The sequence below is a fragment of the Cadophora gregata genome, assembly GCF_030347475.1.
Source record: "Cadophora gregata isolate MNR1 chromosome Unknown scaffold_3, whole genome shotgun sequence".
Lineage (NCBI taxonomy): Eukaryota > Fungi > Ascomycota > Leotiomycetes > Helotiales > Ploettnerulaceae > Cadophora > Cadophora gregata.
The window spans coordinates 1,301,166-1,321,411 of record NW_026695926.1 but is presented as its reverse complement, the minus strand read 5'-3'; the positions used below and the strand labels follow the sequence as shown (position 1 = coordinate 1,321,411).

General features: G+C 48.3%; 7 protein-coding genes across 7 annotated transcripts; 4 read left to right on the top strand and 3 right to left on the bottom strand.

Annotated features, from left to right (window-relative positions):
* Window positions 1-530: 530 nt before the first annotated feature.
* Window positions 531-6,424, bottom strand: ONS95_008968 (uncharacterized protein; the record flags this gene model as incomplete). The annotated part of the gene is made up of 2 exons (XM_058502533.1): window positions 1,544-6,424; window positions 531-1,447 (listed from the first exon to the last, which is right to left on the bottom strand). The coding sequence occupies exons 1-2, from the start codon at window positions 1,728-1,730 to the stop codon at window positions 531-533; spliced, it is 1,104 nt and encodes a 367-aa protein (XP_058361462.1). The 5' UTR covers window positions 1,731-6,424.
* Window positions 6,425-6,600: 176 nt separating this feature from the next.
* On the top strand, window positions 6,601-8,065 carry ONS95_008967 (uncharacterized protein; the record flags this gene model as incomplete). The annotated part of the gene is made up of 2 exons (XM_058502532.1): window positions 6,601-6,744; window positions 6,869-8,065. 2 exons carry the CDS (start codon window positions 6,601-6,603, stop codon window positions 8,063-8,065), a joined length of 1,341 nt encoding a protein of 446 aa, XP_058361461.1.
* A 691-nt stretch (window positions 8,066-8,756) lies between these two features.
* ONS95_008966 (uncharacterized protein) lies at window positions 8,757-10,331 on the top strand (the record flags this gene model as incomplete). The annotated part of the gene is made up of 4 exons (XM_058502531.1): window positions 8,757-8,807; window positions 8,902-9,264; window positions 9,335-10,167; window positions 10,226-10,331. 4 exons carry the CDS (start codon window positions 8,757-8,759, stop codon window positions 10,329-10,331), a joined length of 1,353 nt encoding a protein of 450 aa, XP_058361460.1.
* A 1,978-nt stretch (window positions 10,332-12,309) lies between these two features.
* ONS95_008965 (uncharacterized protein) lies at window positions 12,310-13,908 on the top strand (the record flags this gene model as incomplete). Its single annotated transcript, XM_058502530.1, has 2 exons — window positions 12,310-13,816; window positions 13,874-13,908. The coding sequence occupies 2 exons, from the start codon at window positions 12,310-12,312 to the stop codon at window positions 13,906-13,908; spliced, it is 1,542 nt and encodes a 513-aa protein (XP_058361459.1).
* A 514-nt stretch (window positions 13,909-14,422) lies between these two features.
* On the bottom strand, window positions 14,423-15,514 carry ONS95_008964 (uncharacterized protein; the record flags this gene model as incomplete). The annotated part of the gene is made up of 2 exons (XM_058502529.1): window positions 14,423-15,124; window positions 15,191-15,514. The coding sequence occupies 2 exons, from the start codon at window positions 15,512-15,514 to the stop codon at window positions 14,423-14,425; spliced, it is 1,026 nt and encodes a 341-aa protein (XP_058361458.1).
* An 827-nt stretch (window positions 15,515-16,341) lies between these two features.
* Window positions 16,342-18,090, top strand: ONS95_008963 (uncharacterized protein; the record flags this gene model as incomplete). Its single annotated transcript, XM_058502528.1, has 1 exon — window positions 16,342-18,090. One exon carries the CDS (start codon window positions 16,342-16,344, stop codon window positions 18,088-18,090), a length of 1,749 nt encoding a protein of 582 aa, XP_058361457.1.
* Window positions 18,091-18,910: 820 nt separating this feature from the next.
* Window positions 18,911-19,246, bottom strand: ONS95_008962 (uncharacterized protein; the record flags this gene model as incomplete). Its single annotated transcript, XM_058502527.1, has 1 exon — window positions 18,911-19,246. One exon carries the CDS (start codon window positions 19,244-19,246, stop codon window positions 18,911-18,913), a length of 336 nt encoding a protein of 111 aa, XP_058361456.1.
* Between the last annotated feature and the right edge of the window lie 1,000 nt (window positions 19,247-20,246).

The window sequence follows — 20,246 nt, the reverse complement described above, 5'->3', positions numbered from 1 at the left end:
CTTTAACGGTGACGGGGTATGGGCAAGGAGTAGAAGCCAGTGCGTCGCTAGTTCAGTAAGCGAAAGCGAAGTGTAAACAAGAATGCTGCGCTTCGTTCATAATACAGTGGTTCACATAATCTACTTGAATATCTCTGCACTGACGCCGTTGTCCCTTTAGTCTTGTTAGAGCGCGATACATGGAAGTCAAGTCAAGTCATATTAATGAAGGGCGAGGAGAAGAGAGTGATCTGAAAGCAATATTATTACGCTACTAAGAACACGACGATCAATCCCCAGCCCAATTTGATCCAACCACCGAACCACTAAAAAACAGCAGAATGTATCTCATATGCCCTATTCGAAATGTGTCAGAGGTCAGAAGCGTTCTGATAGGAGGAATAGGCTGAGCTACCTTTGATAAGAAGGATTTTGATTGATTGGGGTCTGTTAGAGACATCAAGCTTTCGCCTGAGCCTACACCTCACGCCACGGGAAGGCCAGACCATGTGAGGCGCCCTGTTCGACGTTAGCAAACAACCAAAACGGACTTACCATAATGCCCAAGCTAGTGCAAGGGAAGAGACTACTGCAACTCCAAGAGCTACAGCAGAATGAATCCACCTTGAACCTGAATCGTCCGCCACCTCAGCGTCCAAGTGGGGGTTAGTAGGAGGGGGATCAAACTTACTTGGAGTGTGAGGGAATGGATCCCTGTACATCAGAGAGTTCTCAAGCCAATAGCTAGAGTCTGATGCAGTATCATCCTGCTCCTCCCGCACTACAGGGAAGCTAGGATGGAATGGGTCTTTGTAAATCAGAGAGTTCTCAAGTAGCCACTGGCTAGACTCATCTGAAAGGGAAGAGGACGGGGACGACGAAGGACAGAACGAAGATTCTGAAATATAAGAAGTAGATGGAGAGGAAGGTGCTGATGTGTATGGAGTGAAACTGAAAGCCATGCAAGGCTCCAGAATGGGGATGAGACTCGAGTCATCTTCTACTGAGAAGGAGACCGACTCTGCACTGTACAGAGTCATAGAGTCAGAAACGTCCAAGTCATTGCAAGCCGCATCACACTTGGAGCAGTTGCAAGACTCATCCATTCGCACGAAATGGAGGTTGGACATAAAAGGATCCTTGATCCCGAAGGAAGACTTATGCCACTGGCTAGAGTCATTTGCAGAAGTGGGGGACGGAGAGCGGTAGTAAACCGGAGACATAGATTGTGAGGAAGAATCAACTGGAATTGTGTTTTTTGATTTTGTATTTTCAATTGTTTTTGGCGTTTGAGGTTGCTCGTAGGCAGAAGGAGAGATGGCTGATATGCTAGCAGAAACACTCACCTCAGGAACGTCCTCAAACTCCTCCTCCAATACCGAAGTGTCGAAGGAATTGTCGAAGGATGTCCGTCGGAAGTGAGTGTTAGGGTAGGAAGGGGCACTGCGAAGAGTCTGGAAGCTCTTGTCTATATCAGAGGAGAGATGTTAGTAAGTGATCATGTGAGATAGGATCATGTGAGGCGAGGTCATGTGAGGTAAGGTTATGTGAGGAGCCAGCTTACCGGCAGTGCGAATGTATCTCTTCGTCCAAGAGTTGAGGGTAGGGCGGAGGGAATAGGGCGAAGGAGGAGAGGTGTGGGACTGAGACCCACGACGAATCTCAGAGAGAGACGCCGAGATAGGTGACCGAAGGTGTCCAGGGACCACCTTGGTAGAGGTAGAAGGAATGAAGCGGTGGAAACGCGACATGATGTGTGGGAGAGGAGAGCGAAGTGTGTAGAGGAGAGAAAGAAAAGTCAGAATCTCGGGGGGCGGTCGACCTTTTGAACCCCTCTGTGGCACTAAGTAATTGTTGGGTGACGTGCTGGACTTGACCGTTTTCGTGTGCTGATCTCTGGAAAAAATTTGCTTGTGATCGTGAAATGATTGGATTCATGAGCTGGTCGATGCTTGAACCTATCCGGAATGAGGTTCGTGGCGAGAGTAGCCTCCCAACAGCGAGAGCCCCGATCGAGCCGGTATGGGCGGTGCGCGCAAGAGGAGGAGCGCTGGAGTGCTGGCGATGGTGATGTATGTTGCGAGAGTAGACATTGAGGCGTTGAGAGTGTTTTGAGATGATGGTAATGATATTTCTAGATGTAGGAGTCTCTCAATCTGAAGTGTCGGTGATAGAGTTTGATATTGTGGTGTGGAAGGAGCACCTGAGTAGGATCCTGCCAGGAATCGCGACAGTGGGTAAATAATGCAATCAGAAAGACCGAGACAACTTCAATTACACGAGTCTTGAGCTCTTGATCATTCTGAAGTCAATCCTGATAAAAAAAAATCGACCTATTGAGATCAGCGCCCAAGTCTGCTGCTTTGTTTACTTCCCAAATCCACAGAGAGGCCGCCAGATTCGTCCACAGCGACTACACAGTACCCTACCAATCGCACAGAGAACTTCCTGTTGATAATGAACCAAGTATAAGATTCATCATGCGGGGGTAGTTTCGGACAATGGGAATGTGGATGCCAGAGTGTTGAAACAAGTGCTGCCAAACACGGCGCAAGCTGCGACAAGAGAGCCTTCGTAGATCGCAGATCGCAGATCTCAGCACTGCTGAATGAGAACTACGGGGGTTTTGTCTGAACGAAGAGAGAGATGAAACTGACATTGGGTAGGAAATGCATTCTGCTGGACACAACGGAGGCTGTCAGCAACGTGGAGTAATGGCTAGGCTCCGAAAGAACAACCGATCACGCCTCCATCGATCGCAGACCTCATCGCAATCTCGCAGACGATATATTCACCATAGGAACTTGAATGTAAAATGTGGCAATAAGGACAAGGGTACGATAGGTGGTCTGATGTGTCTATGGCTAACGGTGCCTACAACCCGAGTTCACCAGATCCAAGCATGCTTCCCACGACAGAACGGTGCGAGAATCAATATCCAAACTATTTTAAATACCCAATAACTAGGAAAAGAAGAGAGACGAGCAAGAATGGAGGTAACAAAACAGCCGATTACAGCCTCGTTGGAATGATGAGCCCTGAACGCCACACACAATGAACATGACGCCTCTCACCCTGTTCTCAATTGTCGAGCGGAGACATTGTGGAGGGCAGATAGATAAGTTGATACATTTTGCGCAATGTCAAGATACCAAGGAGCAAAAATTATCTGGAAATGGCGCGAATGGAGTTGAAAGACAGTACCAACGAGGAAACGGTCCAACTGTCGCTACCGCTTCCGTCGGTGTCTAATGCTCTCAACTCATGAGTGAGGAATGTTGACCAGAAGCTGAAATGGTGCGGATACAGCGTTGATGGAAAATACTACATAGGTGCAAGGTGAGCGTCTGGGACTGTACGGGATGGACTTCCAAACAACACCTCGAGCAGACCGATCATCTTCGCAACAGTAGGCTCTATTACGAATTATGACACACAGGACGCAGAAGAGCTATGATAATACTCTGCGAAACTTAGAACCCGCACGAGGAAGGTAGGTATATTCTACCCTTGCTTCCAAGCTGACTGACTGGTCTCTGGAGTGCGACGAACGATCCCGAACCCTCTATTGCAAATTCAGGATCGATTCCGTACAATGAATCGAATACAGTGATATGTTCTCTCTTCAAGCTCAATAGCCAAATAGCCAGATGTCTACTGGGTCTGCAGACCGCCTTGACGAGGGTAGGATTCTACGCCACAAAGACCAGCGACGAATTACTACCGCTAACAGATCGAACGCTTCACCAGACATCTACCAGTTGCTACTGGAGCTAATTGACACTGGTTATGGACTGCGAGGTTTCAGAAGAATATCGTTGAGCAACGGAAGGCCGTACACGCCCTGGTTTGGGTGAGAGTGGAGTTCGCCGACTTCCGAAAGAACTCGCCTTCGTCGAGAATCTCTATCGTGGGTGGCCAGCTCTTCTGCAGATAACTCAAAGGATTGCATGATCTACAGTGCATATATGCAAGCAAGGAGGCGGAGGATCTACAAGGGAGTGACAGTGTTGTGCTGTGACGGTCAAACCTCGAAGAAAGTGGCCGAGAAAGCTTGCCATCAATCGCAGATTTAGTTCGAAAACAGCTGGATACGCAGAGCCAAGACATATGAAGAGCGCGAAATTAAGTACCAAGAATTACAATGGGAAGGCATACGTTTGCTAATGGAACAGGGCTGATACAGGGTGTCGAACCAGTCTTGCCCATCCTTTCAGATCCACCCACTAGAACGATCTTCACCAGGACTACTCGTAGACATACAAATATCCGAGAAAATCGCAAATCAGGGTCATGGAATTACGGATACATTATGATGGGTTGCTGGTTATTTCGGAAAATAGGAGATTGGGTTGGATGATGGTCCCAGGAGTGGATCTGGAACGCCACAGCCATCGCAGACTCTTCGCAGATATTCTAGACACGATGAAAAGCTCTGTGGACTTTGATTTGCTCTGGCTGAAGCTCCTGTAAGAGCAGGAGGGCATCGACGTAGCTTATGGTTACCCAGTCCGATCCTCAGCAAGCCCAGCACTCAGCACCGTCGATTACATTTTGCAGACCTTGAAGTAGCGTGAATTGAAACTGGCTCACTCCCATAAATTGCTGATGAACCCAGGAAGCCTTGGAAGAATCGCACATGCGTAAATAGCAGGATAGATAGCAAGTATACACAAATTCATAATTGGCGGCCACAAAGAGTGGGCTGAGGCTGCGGGACTGATACCTTGTTCAAACTGCGCGCGTGGGATCAAACATGAACGTTCCATGATCACCCGGGTTGATACTCGGCCATACATTGACAGAAGAGACAGCGCCTCCCTCATAGATAGGGTACACTTCGTCAAGTTACCAATGGTCATGGAACAGCAGGTCTGATCCTTGGCATGACTTCGCTGCATTCAAACGATCAGCCACGATGAAGTACGTTGCAGATTGAGTAGCCAGGTCCCATTGCATTGATATCATGGCGGGAACCAAGATGGGCAGATTCAAGCCAAGGCAGATTCCATAGTCCCGTAATGACACCGAGGTAGCATGAGACAAGGCCGAGATGCAAACCGTTTCCCATGAACAAGAATCTGAGTCATGTGAAGACTTCAACTTGAAGCCGGGCACGATACCCCAGCTCTCGATCTTCTTTCCCCTCATCGCAGGAAACTGACTTCTCGCAACAGCTGACGGCCCCTTCTCAAACCCCCATGCTAACCCCTATTCAATGCAGATGCTCGAGACAAGATAAATATTAAAGCAACGAAAGATTTACATAATATCAAGCAGATAGATGGCAAGATCCGATAGATTAACAAAGCACAAACCATTTGACAGACTCTGCGTATCTCAAAAAGGAAGGTAGTAAACAAACAAGGAGGAACAACCGAAAGTAAAACCGAAACTTCCTTGTCCGAAACTTCAGACTTGGACAACTTCCTAAACATCCTTCCAAGTGTCTCATGTGCCAAAGGAGGCATTTTTGCAAACGAATCGAAATACCGTTTTGAGACCAACATGAAGCCGTGTCTGGGCAGACATGCATGGCACTATTCCCCTAAAGGAGGGCGTAGCCTTCCATCTCCCTCGAAACCAACAAATCGATCGGTGCCTGGCAATTGAATGAGCAATGCAGGGGAAGAGACTGCACTTTGGTAATCGGTGTGCGTTCATGTACCGGTAAAGGTTGGAGATAGGGCTGTGTTGGTCTTATTCATGGCAGCTGTTCACCAAGTCGTTGGGACTTGGGCGTCTTTTGAAATTTGACAAGCCCCTTAACTCTTACAGCCAATTGTCTTCCCACGATGCAAACCGCGCACCACGACCAGCCGTCCTCTTTCAACTCCTCAAGAAGCCAGATCGTATTCCACCACACTTCTGGAACAACCTGATACCCACGTGGCCAGCCAATAATCCGAGTAGATGCTGCTACATCTTACGGCTGGATACGCAAGGTTACAGCTCTTGGAAGTCGAAACGTCCCGAAGACAGAGACATCCTGGTCTGCATGTGCTAATATGACGATGGAGGCAGATTCGACGGCTTGCGTGGAAGAGGGGCGTCTGCATGGAAGGTTTTCGAAGGAGAGAAGAGGCGGTAAAGGAGGATCGAATTCTTGATGCCGGGACGGTACGAGGCGGCTGGACTGGATGTTTCCCATGGTTACCTTACCCCAGAGTTCTGGATGTTCTGCTGTACCGTCCGTACCCACTCGATTCCCACTCAAACATAATCCATGCCAGTCAGTCCCAGCTCCAGGAATCCAGTCTCTTCTAAGCAGGTGCAGCCTTTCAATCCAAGGATGACCTGCAGTAGATCATGACGGGATCTAATCAAGCTGTCCGGACTCGCCGATCCACTCCCCCACACCTCTCGATCCTGTCACGTGAAACAGGTGGGGGTGCTCTTACCTATTATGCATTCTATTGGAACAAAATAAGACAACCAACCGCAGCGTTCGGTACGGGACGATAAGAACAGAGACATGGACGTCGACGTGATGGATGGCATTTGCCAAACCTACATAATCTCGACCTGACCTGCCAGCCTTCAAGCCGCCTTTCCCATTCCATCAGTGCCTTATCTCCATCCCTTTTATCAGCAGTCAACGCTCATGTCTCGATCATCCAAATGCCCACACCAAGGATTAGGACCGTCGAAGGGTCATGCTGGGGATGTAAGGAACGCAGAGTGATCTGTGATCTGACATTGCCAGCTTGTGCCAAATGCTCCAAGGTTGGAAGACGTTGTGATTATGGCAAGGTCAGATTACGGGTATGTAGAACCCTTGCTGGCATGTAGAAAGCTTCAGATGGGCTTGAAGATATTGCGGATAGCCGGTGTCTAGGGACCGAGCTGATTTTTGGACTCGATGTAACCCAGCGCTAACTTTATGAAGTGGACGGACTGTGTAGCTTCCCGAGGACGTCTAGCCGGCAAGAAGATTCCTCTGTGCAAACCCGCAGCCCTCATCAAGAGCGCCGACCACCATATGCTCTACTTCTCTCAAGAAGTCCTTCCCCGCTTCACCATTTCGAACTCAGTACTGCACCTCGACCTGACCGAGTTGTCGAAAGATCCTGTACTTCTCCAGTCGGTCGTTGCGGTTGCAAATGCTCATGCGACGTACCGCAGTGCCAACGAGAAAGCCTTGTCACTATCGAAGATCGAGGACCGAAATAATGCGCTTAGATTATTCAGGGAACACTTGATGGGCGCGCATACAGAAGAGCTTAACCACTCCCTGTTCATAGCCAATGTGCTTCTCTGCATACTCGATGGAATCATTGAACCTATTACGGAAAGCTCTGCGACTCACCACCATATCATCGGAGGAAAGGCTATTTTGAAACAATGGAAGGGCATGGGAGGAATACTACAGACAAAGTACGAGCTGCCACTATTGATGCTCTCGATATTCGCGACGCTGGACCTCACACATGCTCTCTTGATTGGAGATGATCCATACTTCGATGCTACAACCTGGGCGGAATTTGGGGATTGTGACCCTTGGTGGGGCAATGTCAGAAGCGACGATGATTTTCTGGAAACAATGGCTATCATATCACAACTAGCTTCGCTTGGGCACGAAGTACGCAACTTTCGGAGTACTGTATCTATCGGGGTCTTGCTCTCTATCCAGATGGCTCTCGAAACACAAACTGTCCGACAGCTAGAGGCGAAGCATACTCCCGATCAAGCAGCTTGGGCAGCATTCTGCGCCTGCTATCGATTCACAGCATCTGTCTATCTTTACAGAGCCCTCAGTGTCCTTGATGTGAACCATGAACTTGTTCAACAAGCCGTAGCAAGCTGCATGGAGATTATCGGCGGAGATGCTTTGACCAATAAGCTTCATCACTGTATCCTATTCCCAGTCCTCATCGTTGGATCACATTGTTTGAAGGAGGAACAAAGGGCTGGCATCAAGAAGAGTCTTGCTCGGACAGGACTCTTCTTGTCATTCGAAAGTCTTCGATCTTTGGAAGGGTTTCTGGAAAAGCGCTGGGAACAATTGGATCGTGGGGATGATTGCATGACGGCAAGCTGGTGGGTGTATTTTGATGACATCGCAAACGTAACCTGTTTGTTCTGAGAGGGCATTGGTATGGGAGCAGGCAATTGGGAAATGCGGATCTGCAGCATCAGATACTGTTCGGTCAGAAGGAGGAATGGTATGCATGCAAACGTTGGTTGTACAAAGATGGTGCCACTCTGCTACGGACTCGGTATCAAAAGTTCCGAAAAGTGGGAGGATTTATGGATCGCTGTAGGCCGGCGGAACGACTGCGTTGGTACACGCCGAGGGTCAAGAAAAGGAGGAAAGCTCAAGATGCTTGGAAATTAGCTCATGGCTTGGAGGCAGAAGGTACACGTAACCCCGGTGGGACTGGAGAAGATATAAGAAGGTCCCAAAGGTGGGCATAACAGACCTTAGCAGAAGGCTCTCATCACCAAATCTTGCGTGGAAGCTAGATACTAACGAGCCATTTGTTTACTCTAGTCTTATTATTGGATTACACAAACTTGCGAACTCCACACGAGCCTCTGGGCGAAGTGATGATCGATTAGGCTGGGCCTGGCCTTATCTATGACCTCTTTTGTACGAGGTACTGCATTGTGGGGCCAATCGCCGCCCCTGGTCTCGCAAGCCAACAGCCCGATAAGAACAGCTCCCCCAGCATGGGGAATGCGAACCTCATGAGAATTGAGTACCTCTTTCTTTGCGTCTGTCTCTGGTGTTCTAACAATCTCTTGTTTCGTGCTGAGGAGATTGAGTTCCCAAAATGAAATCTGACGTTCTGAAAGCATGGGAGTCATGTGATTTGACGGATACGGTAAGTTCTTGTTGACATTGGACGAAATCCTCTAGCTCAGATATTCCATTGTGATTAGATGAACAAGTATCTCAGAACATGCTAACATGCGCAGCTCTTCGTCCTCGTCTGCACAGTCTTCTGCTGGCCCATCATACCAGCCGTCGGCCTCGCCTACTCAGGCTACAGCCATCGCCGCAATGGCATGGCATCATTTATGCCCTCTCTACTCGTGATATCCTGCTGTACAATCCAATGGTTTGTAGTCGGCTACTCTCTCGCCTATTCAGATGGTTCACCTGTCATCGGAGACTTCAAATATGCGTTTCATCGAGGGGTGTTGGCTGATCCCGTGGGAACGATTCCCGCTATTCTGTTCTCCGAGTTCCAATTAGTGTTCGAAGCCACGGTTTGTGCAATTGCGGTTGGAGGAGCCATTGAGAGGGGGAGGACGGTGGCGGTTATACCATTTATTTTTGTGAGTTTGTTTACATTGGGTTGATATCAAATCCAGAACCGAGACCAGGACACTAGCTAACATTTCCCAGCTTTGGACAACATTCATCTACTGTCCATTAGCCCATATGGTCTGGTCTGATACTGGATTTCTCGTCAGCCTGGGAGTCCTCGACTTCGCCGGCGGTACACCCGTACATATCTGTTCCGGTGCAACAGCCACAGCACTGAGTATCTACCTCTCCTACCCGCTCTTCCGCTCAAAGAAATCACCCCTCCGCACACCATCCCACCTCGCTCTCCACCGCCCGGGAAACTCCCTCTCACAACTCCTCGCCCTCGTCACAATCTGGAACTCCTGGCTCGCCTTCGACGCAGGCACCACTCTCTCCTTCAACTTCAAATCCATCATGGCTCTCTGCGTCACCAATCTCTGCGCTTCAGCCGGTGCCATAACCTGGGCGTCAATGACGTACTACGAGACAGGGAAATGGAGTCTAGACTCTACATTCATGGGCGCAATTTCCGGGCTCGTGCTCATCACTCCCTCAGCGGGATTCATCGACATGCCAACCGCGTTCTGCTTCGGCGTGTTTGGCGCGGTGATTTGTAGACAGGCGTTGAGGTTTAAGAGTACGAAGTTGGCGCAGAGGATTAGGTGGGTGGATAATGGGGATACGTTTGCGACGCATTGTGTGGGTGGGGTGGTGGGCACGGTTGCCACGGGGTTGTTTGCTAGGAGGGAAGTTGCGGGTTATGATGGGACGGTTATTGATGGTGGGGTGGTGTTTGATGGGAATGTGAGGCAATTGGGGGTGCAGTTGTTGGAGGCGTTGATTGGGTTTGTGTGGAGCTTTGGAGGGAGTTATGTGCTTTTTGCGGCGGTGGATTGTATTCCGGGATTGGAGGTTTTGGCGAAGGATGAGTAGGTTTTTTGCTGTTCATACTTAGCGGTTGAAAGAACTGATGCTAATTTATCACAGCGATATCGTATCTGGAATGGATGTCGCGGAGATGGAAGAGTCATTTCATGGGGAGTGTGAGGAGGATTATCATCCGTTCAAGAATGGTGGAATTGAACTTGACTAGATCGACTCCTTGCTCTTGAGGAGCTCGTAAATCGAGGAGCTCGTAAATGCACACTGCTACAGCTGAAGCTACGAGGTGAGCTGTTTACAAGCGGAGTTACCAGTAGACTATTACCTGGCCGTCTCTTTCTAGACTCGGAATGCCAGCAGAGTAAACACATCACTCTGCCGGGTCTGGAGTAAGTTAATTACACAAACGAAGACAATGGTTTGGAGTCTAGATAAGGTTATACTCACAGGGAGCTGCTGTACTACACAACTCTCTAAGCTCAACATGCAATCGTCATGTGCATCTCTGTCCTACCACGATTGTCAAGATAATTGGCTACCTCGTGAAAGCACATCCGCATCGCATTCCCGTCCCGACCCTTCATCCTCACATCTACCCGCACGGAACACTACATTATCGTACTGCAATGCTGTGAGACCTCCCTCCCTTGGGATATGCATTCGTGCCAACACGATCTTCGTACTCGCTTCTGTAATCTGGAGGCCATGTTAGTTGCAGGAACGCCTCAAAGCCACAACACCAAATGTCAGTTTCAAGTCTTCCAAAAAGATGACTATCTGCGTAGCAATGAATTTGATAACTGATGAGATCCCCACACCATCCACGTGATAAAAATGTTGGTCCAACAAACTTCCTATTCCAGCACCTCCACCCCGGGGCGTACATGCAGTAGCGTCCCGTTCGTGCAGGGCTTCCCGCATTCATAGTTCTTTTGATCCGCCAATCAACATTGGTTTTTTTCGGGACAGATCAAGCTTCGAAGACTAGGCTTCTTTCCCCAGACTAGGCCTAGAACAGAAAACACTTCCTGCAGGTGGTGGGAGGACTACCTCTGTATCTGATTGTTTTCTGGGGAGTCGGTGGGGATAGACTGCACTTTGTTTTACCAATTGGATGTGTTGATTGGTTGGTAGAGGGGAGAGATAGGGTAATTTTGGTTCTAGCGAGAGGGGTGGTGTGGTGGCTTTTGGTTGTTTTGTTTGTTGATAGATAGGGGAGATGAGGATGAGAGGAGGCAGGGAGGCAGGGGTACGAACTGATAAGGTTTTGTGGAGGATGTCCGCTGTCAGCCTTGGCTGCTGCTGCCCATGGGGTCGGTATCTGATGATGACTTCAACTTTATGGTTAATCATCTTGATGGTTGAGTCGCAGAGAGCTTCTTGGTGGTGGTGATGCATGTGTACCGCGGTACAGGTCATTTATGCTGTACAGCACATGGATTTCTTCTTTCATACTCCCGCAGGCAAGGTGATGTATGATGCGTTTCAAACACGGACGTGCGTGCTCCGCAGATACACATGTTGCACGTTGTTGATAGACCTTGCCTGGGGTATTCCCGTCCAAATCTTAGGCAAGAAGGGAGGGAGGGGAGTCGAGCTAAATAGGTAGATATCGGTCCCTAGACCATGGATAGGTGCACGTTCCGTACAGGACCATGTGATAAGGTTCGCCGTACCTTCGCGTTCCTTTTCTCTTCTTGTCCACTGATTCCCCTTTCCCCTCTCCCTAGATCCAAACCTCTAGGTGGATTGAGCCGAACAGCCCACTCTTATCTCCCCGATTTTTGTGTGCGTGCTGCAGCGCCGTTGTTGTTTAAAGGGCGAATACCCCTTCGATATTCTGCAGGTTCTTGTCCTTGATTGGATCGAAAACGTATTGTTTGTTGGACAAGAATTCTTGGAGAGGCTTCATTGCTTGAAAACTGGGGATTTTGTGGATTTCGCCCGTCTTGGAACTTGCTTGTGTTTTCTTGGACTATTGGATTCGGATATTCCTGATAGGACGCGTCACGTGGTACATTATTCACCAGTAGGACGCGAAAAAAGCAGCGACGTATTTGTTGGCTTGAACCGAGGATCAACTTGGTTATCAGCATCTCAGGCCTCTCATCTTGTTTTGAGATTGACGTCGTCCAAGGATCTCAACGTTGACACAACTTGACTTGAGATCGATCCCAACAACCACAACAATGGACACCCAAACCAAGCTCGTCGATGAGAAAGGACCTGCATCCCCAAACAACGAAGCCGGAACCGTTCATGATCTTGACAGTCTCACAGCTCTGGGCTACAGTCCCGAACTCCGCCGCAATCGTTCCCTCTTCACCTTACTCTTCCAAAGCCTCGCCATTGCCGCTATTCCTTATGGCGAAGGTGGACCTCTGATTGTAGCCATCTATGGAGGTGGTCAACTTTCAATATTCGTTGGATGGTTGATGGTTTTAGTTCTGGATGAGTGTGTGGCTTTGAGTCTGAGTGAGTTAGCTTCGAGATATCCGACGAGCGCGGGACCGTATTACTGGAGCTTCCAGATTGCGAAGACGAACAAGACGATTTTGTCGTTTATCACGGGATGGATCTGGCTGATTGGAAATTGGACAATTACTCTATCGGTCAATTTCGGATTTGCTTCTCTGATCACGGCAACGGTGTCAATGTACCATCCGGATTTCGTCCCTAAAGCTTGGCAACTCCTCCTCATCTTCTTCGCAATTTGTTTGATCACGCTCGTGATCTGTACATTCGGAAACACTTTCTTGCCCATGGTCGATACCATTTGCGCTGCCTGGACTGCGATATCTATCCTGATCATCTTGATTGCTCTGTCTGTGAAGGCAGATGTAGGACGTCATTCTGCTTCTTACGCTCTTGGGCACTACGATACATCATTTTCTGGATGGGGTGGTTTCACGTTCTTCATTGGTCTCCTTCCTGCAGCTTACACGTTTTCTGCCATTGGAATGATCTCGTCTATGGCTGAAGAAGTTTCAGACCCAGCTATCAAAGTTCCTCGCGCGTTGTCCCTCTGCGTTCCTGTTGGTGGTATTGCTGGTCTCTTCTTCATCATTCCGATTTGCGTCACAATGCCACCGCTAGAAGATATTCTCGGAGCACCATCTGGTCAGGCTCTCCCGTATATCTTCCACATCGTGATGGGCTCACCAGGTGGTGGTCTGGGTCTCACATTCCTGGTTCTCGCAATTACCATGTTCTGCTCCATCAGCATCACGGTCGCTGCGTCTCGCTGTACTTGGGCATTCGCACGAGACGATGCGATTCCCGGATCCAAGATCTTTGCCAAGGTCAATAAGAAGCTCGGGGTTCCCGTCTACTCACTCATCCTCGTAACTGTCGTGCAGATGCTGCTCGGTCTCATCAATCTCGGTAGTACCAGCGCATTTACAGCGTTCGTCTCCGTAGGCGTCATCGCTCTCGCCGCATCATACGCTATTCCGATCGCGCTGTCGCTCTTCTGGAATCGCCGTGTGGAGGTCAGCCAGGCGAAGTGGAATGTTGGACCGATCATTGGACCGATTGTGAATGTGATCGCGCTGTGCTGGATTGCATTTGAGATTGTGCTGTTCAGTATGCCAACAGTATTACCGGTTACTGAAGTGAGCATGAACTACGCGAGTGTGGTCTGTGTTGGATTTGGAGTGATTGCGACGGTGTGGTATTTTGTTCATGCGAAACATGGTATGTCTATTTCTCTCTTTCCAATTATCTGCGAAATTCACTGACACGATTGGATAGTATATAAGGGGCCTCCAGCTTCCGATGGATTGTAGAGCAGTTCGATGCTTGAAGTGAAGTTCTTCGCTTAGTTCATGGTGGATCAGAGGACTGTTTGTTTGCTTTACGTAAAAAGTGGAGGATCGTTGACAAGCGAGTTCTGGCTTGGCTGATTCTGAAAACAATGCTAGCATTTCAAACGTCGAGCGATGGAATCTAGTTCGCTTGAGGTGTACATAAAGATAGAATCAGATCTTATTACTCGAACGACTTGGGTATGATGATGTCGTAAGGTTGAGAAAATGAAAATGCAATTCCAAGTAGTATAAAGTCACAGCACCTCGCTTAGCAATTGCCCAGAATCAATAGACAGAGCTTCATCATTTGTAGACACACGAAGCAGTTCTAGAATACTCAATACAGTATTTGAGATTCTTGGAGACGCCCAATATTCTTCTGAGTACATGAATATCAATCACGGTGACTCTCGCCAAAACCAACTGCGCTTTTCACCAACAGCATTTCAGATACGAATCTTCTGTAAGCCCTTATCTCTTGAGATTGCAGCACTCATGTTACAGCAACTGCAAGCGGTCCAACCAAAGTTGCAGTCTGCAGGTCGTCAAAGGTAGCTGGCTGTTGCGTAGTGAGCGCCACATATGCAACACCATTCATCCCCTTCGGAACTGCTGCAATGCCTGAGCCAGCTCCGAGCTTGGTGACCGGTGTATAAACTGGTTGGTTGAACTGATTAAGCCAAGCAGCATACAGCTGCTTTCCTGTTTCTCTAACCACCCATACTTGTTGATTGTCCCAGCTAAACGACATTGTCTCAGGGTATGTTGCATTTGCAAATGCCCAAGGGAGCGTTGGGTCTTCTTTCAGCGCAGGATACGTCGGCAGAGCGACCTCAACAGGGCAGCTTCCTGGAACAATGAAAGAAAGTCCAATGTTGTAAGCCCATGCTATAGGAATAGCCGTGTCGAACGGAGCTGGGTTTGGGACAAGTCCGTGAAGGATCCGCAAAAATGCGTCGTGACGTGTCTCGGCTCCTAGGATTGCGGTTGTTGATGGACCGATCGAAGGGTTAGAGGTACCTAATTGCTCCTGGGCACCTATGACGCTCCCAAGGTTGGCGGAGGTTAGAAGATTTGCGACAGCGAGGAATTCTTCAAAGGTTGTGGATGGGAAAGTGTAGTTGCATGGTGGGATGACGGGAGCAGAGCTTTCGAGAAGGACTCCAGAAACTGTTGCAACGTGGACTTCTTCTTGCTAGTCATGGTATCAGTATATTAATTTTGAAATTTTGTCAATGTCAAATCCTGGGAAGCGACATACAGCAGCAATCTTTGAAATCACATCCACCACATCATCGAATATCGAGGGCTCAGTAGTAAAAATTCCGTTCGTCAGGTTGTGGATGGCATCTGAGTAGAAGAACGCCTCGATGTTCTCCAAGGTAGCAAGTAGCTGTAGGCCGGTAATGCCAGCTGGTGTAAACCCCGATAATCCAGCTTCGGAAACATTTGGCGTGCCTCCACCAGCAATCAAGGTGATATTTTCGTTGACTTTCCCTTGGAGTAACTCAGCAGACGGCGGAAAAGCTGGAGCGGAAATGACCAAGGGCAGAAACAGGAAAATAATAGAGGCGGTAGATATCATTTCGAAAACTTGAATTTGGTCGCCGGGTGGTGCAGGGAATAGAAATGATGTTACTGCAGTGTCGAAATCGAGCTTCTCACAGAGAGACTCGGCGCTTTATACCGTCCCATTGCTCCTGGCAAGTTTCATTCAAGTCCAGCCTTCACGCGAACTATGACCTTGTAGAGTCGTCATGATCTTTCCAAATCTTACGCTAAATGCCGATTTCTGCCGGGAGTTGCGATGCTCTTCCAGTCGTAGTCCAATGTTCTCTTTTTAGCCCACTTCTCGACGAGCTAGGGAAATTGAAGAGACATTTACACTGTTATCATGCAAGATTTGGTTGTCACTTACGTGACTACATTCGAAGTTGGTGAATCAGCAGAGTCGTGTAACCAGATACCCGAGCACCCTTACCTCAAGCGGTTCGCAGCTCGTAGGATTTCGCACCACAATGACTACAGAATGGCGTAAGCAGACAGTCTCACATCCTTGCCTCAAACGATTGGCAGCTCGTAGTCTTTCGCACCCGGATGATTCCAAGTATATCTTGCGAAACAATCGAGAAATCTGATAAATCTACGAGAATGTGTTTCGCAGTGACATCATGGATAGCTCGGAACTTTCAGTGGTGTTTGTTCGTGTGCCGCATGAACTCAGGCTCTGTTATCTGAATGTATAAAGTGGTAACTTAAAAGCGCATCCTTGTGCCCAATTTCTCTTAATCCATCTAGCGGTCGATAAGCCATCTCAACATTGCAGTTCACCCAATGTCGATTTACAGTCTTTTGGTATGCTTTGCCTCTGTCGGCGTTGCTACAGCAAACCACTCTGGGTCTCCATCAACAATGCAGAGAACCTATGACTGCCAGCCTACGCAACCATGTTGGCCATCAAAATTGGATTGGTCGAATTTCAATAAGACCATCGCCGGCAATCTTCGTGCAACCATCATGTTCGGTAGTCCATGTTTTCCTAGCTCGCCTGATTACAAGAACAACACCTGCCAAAACGTCATCTCGAACTATACCAATGCCGATTTCAGGGAAGGGAACTATGGTGGAATGGCTTACACCAACTGGGAGACTTGCGGCTCGGCAAACTGTTTGCCTGGTGTCAATGCACCACAGTCAGAGACCTGTTCCCTTGGTCGAATGTCAGCGTTCTACGTGGATGCACAAGGCCCGAGAGATGTTCAGGCTACACTGGCCTTTGTCAAGACTCACAATATCCGACTTACGGTCAAGAACACGGGTCATGACTTTCTCGGCCGAAGCTCTGCTGCAAATACCTTGGCTTTGTGGACCCACAACTTGAAGAATCTTGAATACCGAGCCGATTTCATGCCGATGAACTGCCCGAGCAGCAGTGTACAGAATGTTGGAATCATGGGAGCCGGAGTTGTTGCTCATGAGGCCGTTGACTATTTTCTGGGCTATGGAATGGATGTTACGGTAGGTGCATGCCCAACTGTAGGTATTGCTGGCGGGTTTGGTCAATCTGGCGGTCATGGAGCTTTTGGACCCAGCTACGGATTGATGGTAGACCAGGCTATTGAATACGAAGTGGTCACCGCAGATGGAATCTTAAGAACGATCAATGAATGCAACTCTCCAGATCTCTTTTGGGCGATGAGAGGGGGCGGAGGTGGAACTTTCGCGATCCTTCTGACCTACAAGTTCAAACTCTACCCCAAGAAGGCCCTTGCAATGTACACTTTCCGTGCCAATATCAAGGATCCCGGTGCCAACACTACGCAGAGTCAGATTCTCAACGACACAATCACCACACTTGCCAAAACCCAATTAGCTTGGTCATACCAAGGAATGGCAGGATACGACTTTCTTTTCTACAATTCCATCGAGACCCACCAAATACTACCGGGCAATGGAGATGTGATGGGAAGACTGAAAGACATTACTGCTGAATGGACAGATTTTATCAGCAATTATCCTGGATATGAAGTCATTCAAAATAACTTTACACTCTTTGCAGATCAATCTGCCTACGAATCTGGCACCGCACATATCATTTCTCGGAATAACCAAGTTGGCGTGGGAGCTTTACCAGCCAGCCGACTGGTTCCCAGGTCTCAATTTGAAAGCTCGCAATCAATCGATACTCTAGTTGGAGGTGTTCTGAAAGGTATAGACAATGCAAGACAACTGAACTCGTCTGATAACCGAGTTGCATTTGGCATCTACAAGGTCACGCCAGCGAATACACCAGATACCCAAAGGTCAACAAGTGCCAATCCAGCCTGGCGTGATTCTCTTTGGCATGTGATTGTCGCTGGAGGATGGGAGCAAGGATTCCCAGAGGAGGACATCAAGGATGTTCAGAAGTATGTCCGGCTTGGACTCAAGGGGCTTTCTGATATCCTTCCTTCCCAGGCGTGCTACACGAATGAGGCAGACTATGGTGAGGAGGATTGGCAGTCTGTTTTCTTTGGTGAGAACTATGATAGGTTGCTCAAAATCAAAGAGGAATGGGATCCAACCTTTCTGTTCAACTGCTGGAAATGTGTTGGCTGGCTTGGCCCGGCCGATGTAATGTATTCTTGCTACGGTGGCAATCCCATTCCAACAGGTTTTTAAGCGTCTTCGTAGTTAGCAAACGGAAGCCTCTATTTACCCCGCCACTGAAAGTCGCTTCTTCTAGCACGGTTAGGACTTATTTAATGTCCTCCAAGACCAGCAGACAATGAAGTGGGGGGGGGACAGGACAGTATTAGTACTGGAGAAATTCAAGGAACTATAGTCTAAGCATTCTCGATGGTTCAAATCTAGATAAACGTCCCAACGGCTATTGAAGGGATTGGCTGCATGCTTCGTTAACAGTGCCCCCTGGAAAATCGTGTTTTCGGCAGTTGAGGGGATAAAGCTCGCTTAACCTAATGTGGGTTCTCAAGTAAACAACAAACTTGGCGTTTTACGGATGTCAAATCATGCGACGTCAAAGAACACACAATCTTTTTCTCTCAACTGTCATTGACTTTTTCATTCGTCCTTTTCTGGAACCATCTTGCAACTTGGTGTAGTGGCCTGTTCTTCCCCCTCTGGGCTCGAGGGCAGATCGATTCCCGGCTCAGCTTCAACTTCAGCGTAAAGGCGCGCATTATTTTGGCACACTTTCTCTTATGCCTTCCCTCCCTGATGAAATTGCAATACTCTTCAAAGGTCGTCTGTATCTGATGTAATCTTGTGCCATTGATCTACTAACGAATGTGGAGAATAAAACAGCTACCGTCCAGCCCCATTGAATCCTTTGCTAAAGCATGCGAGAGCTTCCAAAAACTATATGTCACAATCCTCATGTCTCCAAGAGAAAACATGTCATCCCATAGTGTCCACCGCCTCCCCAGACATCTCATGCGTCGCGCATCCCACGACAAGTCCGCTGAGCTATCCTCCGCGCTCAAGCACCCCCATCAGAAAGGAAGGACTGAACCGTAGTGGTTGATGGCACCAGATAGCATTCATCCGATGATGCTTGATCGATCATGTCGACACAGCTGGCGTCCGAGTACAGAAATATGCCTTCATTCGCGGCGAAGTCCGTCAAGGTAATAGAGCCAGCTGCTTCATCCACATCCGTGACGTTGGAACATGACCCAGCTGCTGGCGTGACGGCAAAGAGCGATTCGCCATTGCAAGCATTTCCGAGATAACCGACCGCTGTCACAGCAGAAGATCCGGGAAGTAGTGTCGTGATGACAACTAGAGCATACATGGCGTATAGTGTTCGTGCCATTGTGCGGGCTTGAGTGGGTTGCTCAATGAATGGATTTTGCTGAGACCCAAGATTGAATCGATATAGGGCGCGGAACGTAATTGAATCAAATGTTTTGGTGTTGTGGATACAAGGCAAAAAGCAGTTTTGTCCAAGTGAGATGAGGAGAATATTCTGGAGTAAGAGTACAAATTTAGAATGCCGGAAGCCAGACTTTATAGAAACTTGCTAGACGACGTGCTCGTCGAGGAAGCTGATACCCCACGCCACCTCCAAAGAAAATATCCAGGTCGAAGAAATGAGATTCGGTCAACCGATGAAGTACGTCACTTTGACGAACATGAAATCATTCTCGGAGTCAATAGACACTCCATGAATGCAGGATGATGGCACTTGTCGGAATTTCAGCTTCGGCCGGAGTTATTGTTCAGTCCGATTCCACTTTAGTCTTCTCAATGCAACGAAAAGGAAGCATTACCAGACTTTCAACCCAAGTAGACCCAAGCAGCTGACGTGAGTAGCTTTGAAGATCTTGAACTTCAACGGATCGCATTCGTTTAAGTCGAGATAAAAGAATGACTGAAAGGTTGGAAATGTCACCTTGTAAAGCAGATCGATTCCCACGTCTGACTGTGCCACCCAGTGAACCTTCCAAGGTGCAGACGAGATCTCAATGCCAAAAAGCTTACTGGCTTGCTGCTAAATTGCCTAGTTTATGGGGCAGAATGCCAAAGAAGATATCGTGGTGCTACGAATTGCTATGAAAAGTACGGTGAGGTTTGGACTGCTGATGAGACGATAACTTCAGATGTTGTAACGATGAATAAATATAAATCAAAATCCCATGAAACAAAGACCTTCATTGAGAACCACGAGCTTGCAGTACGAAATGAATCTATGAGTGCTTAGAAACGCAATGAAATGTCAAGCGGCTACGTTGCATGGGACATACAATTGTCGATCGCTTGGGCTGAGTTAAAGCCAAGCGAACCCAAGCAAAGCTTGAAAAGGCTTGTTACGA